Source organism: Mytilus edulis, chromosome 14, assembly GCF_963676685.1.
Source record: "Mytilus edulis chromosome 14, xbMytEdul2.2, whole genome shotgun sequence".
Classification (NCBI taxonomy): Eukaryota; Metazoa; Mollusca; class Bivalvia; order Mytilida; family Mytilidae; genus Mytilus; species Mytilus edulis.
In genome coordinates, this window is record NC_092357.1 from 24021179 (window position 1) to 24030655 (window position 9477).

Here is a 9477-nt window from a genome sequence, read left to right on the forward strand (position 1 = left end):
AACGTTTCTTAAACATATCGAACAGAATTGTGTCAATTCACATTTGAGGTGTCAAGATCTAGTTTGACTTCATCAGATACCGAAATGTTTAAAGGTTATATTTCCTATCATGAATTTCTTTGTTGTGTCATGTGTACTATCGTTTGTATATTTTTATACATCACGTTATCAGTTTATTTTAGATTTATGAGTTTGACTATCCCTTTGGTATCTTTTGTCCCTCTTTTGTCAAAGTAATGAGAATGCATTAGGAAAACAAAGTATGCTGGAAGTAAAATATTTTATTATAAACTCTTTTCTGATATTATTTCCACTTTGTGCAGGTCATGTGAGAAAATCATCTGTAAAAGAAGCAGGATTTCAAATTAAAAATGAATAGTATGCATATATGATAATAACAAATACCATTAATTATTGATAACGATCGATACTTCATTACAGAATATTATTTGCAGACACAATAATATTCAATACGTATAATGAACAGTGATTAGTGAATTATACGGTGTAGCTATCAAATTTATAATTGTGATAACTATGCATAATTTCTATATACCGTTAGCTAATAATACATTTCAATCAGTTGGCCTTTTAAATTATTGCTTGTGTTTTCGAACGTAGTATGTTGCCTTTATTTATGTCGTACTTATAAAGTGTTACAAAGTGAAGCAAAATTGATATTATATTGTCCAAATATCATGTGAATTTTCGCACTGCTTCGTCATGTTGATAGTAAGAACTATCTATTTTGAGAACACTGTGCTCTCTCATTGTGTTAAGGTATAGCACCACACTGCTTTTTCATATTTAGTTGAGTTGTTTCTTATATTTGCATATAAACTCTTAATAGATAACAGGATTATATTTTGTATTTACGCCAGACGCATGTGTAGTCTACACAATACTAATCAGTGACGCTCGAATCCGAAGAACTTTTTAAAAATACAAAGAAGTTCAAGAGCAATGAGGTCCACAATTCTTAAATTGTCTGCCATATACAGCTAAGTATTTAAATGCAATACAACTATATGATGAATGCCATCTTACAGTTGTACTTTACTTTATATTGTGTACTGCATCTGTTTACCCTTATTTATTCTATTCACAAATTTGTGCGTACACATTGCAAACCGTTATTGTTGATAGCAACTCATTAAACATTGTAATTTAATATACTCTGATTCAATCAGAAAATTATTATCATTTTACGTTGACATAAATGTTCTTGCAGTATGTATAACATTCTGTCATAAGAAAGATAAATAATATAATAATATGAAATACACTACGGGTTAATGTAGGAGACTATTTGAGTCAATATCTTGACTTCATATGATATGGTATAATCTAAACGGCAAACTTTCCGAGAAAAAAAAGAGCAAGTATTCCTGTATTTATAGACATTATTTATCTTGCTAAGAACCTTCTCAACTTGATGTGTATATATCAATTTTATGGGACTTTCAATCGTTGACACAATCTACACTTAAATCAAGAACCCATGAACCCTTATTGATTGATCTGGTTTGTATAACCCATGTATCACTTATTGATTGTTCTGGTATATATAAGTCAATTCGTTTCCTTTTTGAGTTTCATAAAACCTTTTGTAATGAACGAATTTATCAATCATCTGATAAGCTGTTACTTTCACCTAATGATAGGTTTTTCTGTAATTAGAATGGTTTACTTTTTTAAAATTATTATCTGGATGGAGAGTTGTCTCATTGGCACTCACACCACATCTTCCTATATCTAGTGATATAAAGCAAACCAAGTCAGGAAAATTGCCAATGTTATATGATAGTTCGTGTCTGTGTGTTACATGTTAAGTTTGTGTTTCTGTTGTGTCTCTTTTTATATCTATGTTTTCCCTCAGTTTTAGTTTGTAACCCGGGCTGGTTAAATCGACTTATGAATTTCGAACAGCGCTATACTACTGTTATCTTTATTTACTGTAATCAGACTCGCGGTAAACTCCACTTTTGTTTGAAGTTAGAGTATGGGTTTACAATAAATTCTACTTACTTTAATGTTTTATAAATGGCACTGAACCCAGTAAAGGCAGCAGTATCATCAGACTTGAAGACAATTATCATTTTGTTGGAAGTCGAATTAAATTCTAATCCTTCAAAGGGTCCACCATCTAATGTGGCCATTAATGTATCCGTGCTAATTTCGCCATCATAAACCTACTCAAAAACATGTTTTTTAAATATGTAAATATATTTAAATTTCATATCACATCGACACGTCGACCATCACAATGGGTATCACTGAATAAATCAAAATATAAATACTTTCAGAATCATCTGAGATCAACCGCTTCATTGTAATGATTGGTGTTAGTTATACTACTTCATACACGAATTAAACAAGTATTGACAAAACTAATATTTTGCAATATTTAGTAGTTTCTGAATCTTCTGAATCAAGTTCTAAATTAACTGCTGCATAATAATTATTGATTTTGGTTATATATTACTTGCAGTACAAGGTTTTGTGCACTTTTTATCCCTCGACCTAGCTAGTTTACATCACGATTTCAGGCTCAATACCCTATTTTTTTAACCTTTGAAAATGCTATTTTCCTTTAGATTATATTCCATCTCTATTTGTATAAAACAAAACAAACAACAAACTACATCCTACATCCTACACGAATTAAACATGTATAAAAGTACTATTTTATAATATTTATCAATATTAAAACAAGTATGAATACAGTGATGTGACTAATAAAGCAAGGGATTTATTGTAATCTAATTGTTTAATGTTTATGTATACCTGTACTGTGTCAGTAAATGTCCCCCACATATTGTATTCCAAGTCGAAGAAAGTAAAGTTCAACATTACTTTAGATCCTTCCTCAACTTTTATGGTGTACCTACATATTTGGTTATAACAATATTTTGAAGGATAATGAGTTGATGTAAAAATGCCCTCTGGTCCGTTAAAAGTTCCACCACATGTAACTGTAATGGTAAATAATATACATGCTTATTAGTAAGATTCTTATATCAAAAAACATTTGTATTCCAATGGGAACAAACTGTGCTCCTCTACTTGCCGACTTGTTTCTTTATTATTATGAGGCTGACTTCATGCAGGAACTTCTTAGGAAGAAAGATAAGAAGTTAGCAATATCCTTTAACTCTACTTTTCGCTATATAGATGATGTTCTTTCACTAAATAATTCAAAATTTGGTGACCATGAGGAACGCATCTATCCAATCGAGCTAGAGATAAAGGATACTACACATACAGTTAAGTCGGCCTCATACCTTGACTTACATCTAGAAATTGACAATGAGGGTCGGTTGAAAACAAAACTTTACGACAAAAGAGATGATTTCAGCTTTCCAATTGTGAACTTTCCATTTCTAAGTAGCAACATTCCAGCAGCACCTGCATACGGGGTATATATCTCCCAATTGATACGATATTCCCGTGCTTGCATTTCCTATCATGATTTTCCTGATAGAGGGTTGCTGCTTACAAGGAAGCTATTAAACCAAGAGTTCCAAATGGTGAAATTGAAATCATCCCTTCGTAAATTTTACGGACGCCATCACGAGTTGGTTGACCGTTATGGAATAACCGTTTCACAAATGATATCGGATATGTTCCTTACGTCGTAACTACAATCCCCTTCCCTTTCATGAATGTGACCTACCGAATTAGACTAACCGGATTTGTTATCACATAAGCAACACGACGGATGCCGCATGTGGAGCAGGATCTGCTTACCTTTCCGGAGCACCTGAGATCACCCCTAGTTTTTTGGTCGGGTTCGTGTTGTTTATTCTTTAGTTTTCTATGTTGTGTCGTGTGTGCTGTTGTTTGTTTGTCTTTTTCATTTTTAGCCATGGCGTTGTCGGTTTGTTTTAGATTGAGTTTGACTGTCCCTCTCTTGTAGATGGCTGTTATGAAAAGATAAGACACTACTTCTCATCTTGTTAAAACCGGTAAAACAATATGGTAACCTTGCCATTGAAAACCATCTGAAAGAACGACTGTCGTATCTCACCAAATGAACCTAAATGACATTATAAACAAAATAGAAACATAAAATATACCCTAATCATGTAGTGACTCTCAACAATTTAAAGAAATTGTAATACCGCATAGCGAGTTATTTTTGCAGGTGTAAAATTTTACAATTCGCTATAAAAAAAGGTATACGAAATACTTTTGCGAATTTAAAACTTTTATGAATTCATTTGAATGTACACTATTAAATTGGTGGAATTTATTTTGGCGATTAGATTGTATCCGCAAAAATAAACGAAAATTTACACTCCGGGGAAAAACACTTTATACGGTATGCTACATGTATTTGTTCCGGACCATAGCAGTATTTGGCCCCTACGCGTATGGTTATGACTGTAATGTGTTTCATAGACATAAACGATCCAATATAAACCATCCCGTTTTATCTCTTATTTGTTAATCTTTAACATAAAAATGCACACTGGAATACAAAAATTTATTCAAGGTTTCATTAAACCTTTCAGTGTGCTTTTGTGTTTTGCTATGATTGTTGGTCTTCTTTGTATCAGTATTCAACCAACAGCTGATTCTACCTTCATAAGATTCCCGTAGAATCAAGAATATTGGGAGCATAATGTGCACTGTTATATTCATCTGGTCTAGTAAGGGGTTTTCATGGTATTACCTAACTTGTTAGGACCTTAGTTTGTTTGTTTAAGATTATTCAAAATAGTATCAGTGAAATCAGAGTCCCTGTCATGCGTGATTATTAGATTTCATGTGTGTTTCTCTTCATCAAAACAAGCCATCAGCTTTAATAAGTATGTCCTTATTATTACATCATATATAATTGTACCTTTAAAGTAAGGGATGATATGGAATTAATCTACTCTCGTCCAAACATAGTAGTATTGCGGTTTATTGGGGGGGGGGTTACAGATGGAGCAATGTAACAGGCTCTTTGTAAACAGTAAGTTTATATTGATGAAATAGCACTGTTCACGGAAACCCACGCCCTTTGGCAAGAAAACTGACAGTCATTACCAATGAAGCTGTAATAAAATTAACGGTACCAATTTTCTTGCACCAGATGCACATTTCGACAATACATGTCTCTTCAGTGGAAGAGGGACGAAAGAAACTCATGAATCGAAAATAAACTGACAACGCCATGACTAAAAATGTAAAAAAAAAGACAAACAGACAAACACTAGTACACATGACACAACATAGAAAACTAAAGAATAAGCAACACAAACCCCACCAAAAAATAGGAGTGATCTTAGTTGCCCCGGAAAGGTACACATGGGGTTCGAAATATCTGTCTCATTCTTACTAGATTCATCTTTTGCCTGACCTATTTATTCTTATTATTTAAACGATGTGAGGTTCGTATTATTTCAGCTATTCATTGGTTTAAAATTTGATTATGTTCTTGCTTTCTTCTGAAATTTCTATTGTGACATCGTGAAAACAATGGCGACAATGCCTGATGACGTTTCATACATTTGTAGAATGAATATATCTTTTTATAGGTTCGAAAATTCGAAAAGGAGTAATATTTCTGCATATCGTCTGAAAGTCATGAAAGAAACAGAATCCATCAACAAACCTCGTGTCATATGATATTTATCCACTCTCGTCGAGCCTCGATTTTAAATTTAAAAAAGTCTATCTGTCTTGAGAGGATTAATATGGCGTCATACTCGATGCAATGGTAGAATCTTTCTTTATACAATAGGTTTAGCGAGGTTAAGCGAGATAAATGTCATTGAATTAAATGATCAAACGTGTGGTTTATTTTAGGTGAAATAATAAATACAAAAACTTACGACAACAGGGCTTGCAACAAGTATTACTTCCGGAACAATTTCCAGCGATGTCCAGATACTCATTTATTAAAGGACAGCGGAAACCAGGACTTTTACAGTTGCAATCTACTTTAGCTGTAAAAGAATATAAAATGTGTTTTTGTTTTATCAACTGTATTTTTGATGGAGAGTTGTCTTATTGGCACTCATATAACATCTTCCTATGTCGATATATAATTAGCTGTAAAAATCCTGAAATTTTCTGAACATTTCTTATTAAAAAAGGGAAACAAATCGTCAACACAAAAGTATTTGTTACTCACATATTACTTTTCTAGATATATATATATACTACAGTAGAGCCATGTTAATTATATTAACTCGCACATTGCTTGTTTAAAAAGAAGAAAAAAGTTATCTACTATACTATACAGCGGGTAAGATATTTGTTACATACTATTGCATGTCGGTGGCTCACAACATCTATTCCCATTGCAAAAAGGACCTATGCCTGTATCTTGTTCATTTACATTACACACAGGCTTACTCTCTCCGTGTTTAGCTTTACACTGAGCATACTGGAGTGAATCTTATAATAGATTAAAAAGAAAAAAAAAGAATTACGTATACATGTACAATAAACTATACGATTATCTAAATAACAAATTCATAGTTTCTGTTCAATAATTTAATACGACCAGAATATATCATCGACTGCGGATTTATTCATTATTGAGGGGACCAATTTTCGAAAATGAAGGTAAAGTTATGGTGACCTTAAGCTGTTTTGCCTTTTGATCGGGGTTTTATCTCTTTGATATAACCCAAATTTTCAATTCTTATTTTAATTTTTCATATGGTTGAATAGTATTGCTAAAATCTACAGAACACTCATAGAAAACTTGTAATATGTCAGACATGTTAATTCGTTATGCATACTGTAACAGTTAATTTAAAAATTTGTAATCAGTTTATCAACGACATAAACTAAATCAATATCAAATGTGTATGCGGTTTACATACCATTACACGTAGGTGGTTGGCTACATCTATGTCGGCAACATGAACCTGTGTTTCATAACATTACCTGTAGATGGTTTAAAACATTTATAACTATGGCGGCCACATGAACCTGTGTTTCATACCATTACATGTAGATGGTTGGCAATACTATAACTATGGCGGCAACGTGAACCTGTGTTACATATCATTATATGTAGATGGTTGGCAACATCTATAACTATTGCGGCAATATGGACCTGTGTTACATAACATAACCTTTAGATGGTTGGCAATATTTATAACTATGACGGCAAAATGGACCTGTGTTACATAATATAACCTGTAGATGGTTGGAAACATCAATAACTATGGCGGCAACATTAACCTGTGTTACATACCATTACATGTAGATGGATGGCAACATCTATAACTATTGCGGCAACATGGACCTGTGTCGTCTTCATCTACAGCACACGTTTGTTTACATATTCCATCTTCAGCTTTGCATTGACGTGTATCTAAAAATGCAAATATTATTTCTATTTTTTGAGAATCCCTGATTTAATCTTAGAAAATATAAAAAAAAAAATATAATGTTATTCTTAATTATAACACTGGGTTAACTGTTTGGTATAACATAATGTGACTGCTGTTTACTTATTATGTCTTTTAGTTTTGTTCATCAATTATTGTAAATATTAATGGATGTATGTGTGACTGTTATGGAAGTAAAAGGTTTGATAATCTATAACACCAAGTTAAATTTATCATATTTAAATGTTTCAAATCAGGAATATGACAGTTGATATCAATTCGTTTGATGTTTTGATCTTTTCTTTTTAACCTGCACGACTGTTCTTTAGAAATTTCATCCAGTCAACCTATATTTTTGTCATTTATCTGTTGGTCAGTTTTATAACTTTTGATATGCGCAATGAGATCAAACAGAAGTTAATTGATTTTAGAAAATATGAAAGGATATATTAGAAATGTTACTCTTTTACTGACTATTTAGAACTGTAAAAATCAAGTAAGCCTGACTACTTTTTATCCTATGTTGTTAAAAAAAACAGATGAAACTAAACAATTTCGTTTGAAATTAGACCGAAAAAAAACGTATCTAAATGCTTTTCTATATTCAAAACAAGACTGTAATCAACTCGAAAAAACTTTATTTAACATACAAAATTGTACTTGGATTCTGCATTAGTGTATAAAACCACATCACAAATTTGATAAAAAAAAAAAAAGACAATAGAAAATGCTTGTTCCTATTTTACTAGAATATAATATATTTCCAAATAACGATAAAGAAGTCTTACTTTTAACTTGATGAATTGTCACTGCTGCAGCACAAACAATGAAAATGGCAAGTACAAATACAAATTTCATCTTGGTGTTTGACTCAAAACATGTAAATTGTAAGTAATGTATGTATGAATATGTAGTGTTGATTGCGGGTTTGTCCTGTTATAAACAAACACGTTTTTCCACGTTGAAAGCTATATTTAGATACATTGTTTCAATCTGTTGCATATGTAGAGAAAAAAGGGAAAATTTATATTCAGACATTTATAATGATTGTAAAGTTTAATCAACTATACAAATCGCAATGCACTGGATGACACTTATATGTGCACTTTTACTGTAACACATAAGAGCATTACGTAATTTATTAATTAATTATATGATAATTCTTTGCGTCTTAGATTTGATCAACAAGATAAATTCATAAATGGACTGTTGTACAGTGGTTTGTATAGGTCAATAATCAATAAAACTATAAGGTCTAAACAAGCTAAGGTTATCTATTCCTGGGATAAGAAAATCCGTAGTTTTTCCAAAAAAGTCAAAGTTTTGTAACAAGAAATTTATAAAAATAACTGTATAATAAATTGTTCAAATAGTTGTATTAGTAATGCCTTTGAAAGTAGTGTAATTGATTACTTTTAGAGAGTCAAAAACTCTATATACCACTTTGCCTCATATTCTAATTAAGAAAAATATCACACACCTAATTAAATGTGTATTTAAAAAGCTAGAATGTGATTACATATGTTAAAAATCCCAGGCATAGATTACCTTAGCCGTATTTGGCACAACTTTTTGGAATTTTGGATCCTCAATGCTCTTCAACTTTGTACTTGTTTGGCTTTATAAATATTTTGATATGAACGTCACTGATGAGTCTTATGTAGACGAAACACGCGTCTGGCGTGCAACATTATAATCCTGGTACCTTTGATATCTATTATGTCATTATAAGAAGTAATAAACAAAAGAGCTATGTCAATGGGACATGTTTTGATACTATAACTGCCCTTCATATTTTTACTAGATAACATTTGTGTTCACTTTGGAGATTTCATATGTCATCAAGTTATTCAAAATAAGGGTCTTACTCTGCACAAGTTATTGCGGACCTGGGTTTTTTTGTATTGCTATGAGTTTCAATTCATGAATAAAATCAGCAAAGACCCATCGCAAAACATTTGATACACATAAAATAACCATACATTGTCTCGAAATATCAATGTTATTTGTACAAGGCTTAGAAACAGGTAGAAAGCGAGGCTGTGCCGATAACATTGATATTTCGAGACAATGTATGGTTATTCTTTATATACTGCAACTCTTATAACTATTCTAAATGAAGTATTTAGGGTAAAAA

The 9477-nt window shown here is 31.8% G+C and overlaps 1 protein-coding gene across 1 annotated transcript; it reads right to left on the bottom strand.

The window, feature by feature from the left end:
* Positions 1–266: 266 nt before the first annotated feature.
* On the bottom strand, positions 267–8269 carry LOC139503522 (kremen protein 1-like). The gene is made up of 7 exons (XM_071293316.1): positions 8129–8269; positions 7205–7324; positions 6262–6393; positions 5826–5939; positions 2788–2975; positions 2029–2192; positions 267–341 (listed from the first exon to the last, which is right to left on the bottom strand). The coding sequence occupies exons 1-7, from the start codon at positions 8196–8198 to the stop codon at positions 338–340; spliced, it is 792 nt and encodes a 263-aa protein (XP_071149417.1). The 5' UTR covers positions 8199–8269; the 3' UTR covers positions 267–337.
* Between the last annotated feature and the right edge of the window lie 1208 nt (positions 8270–9477).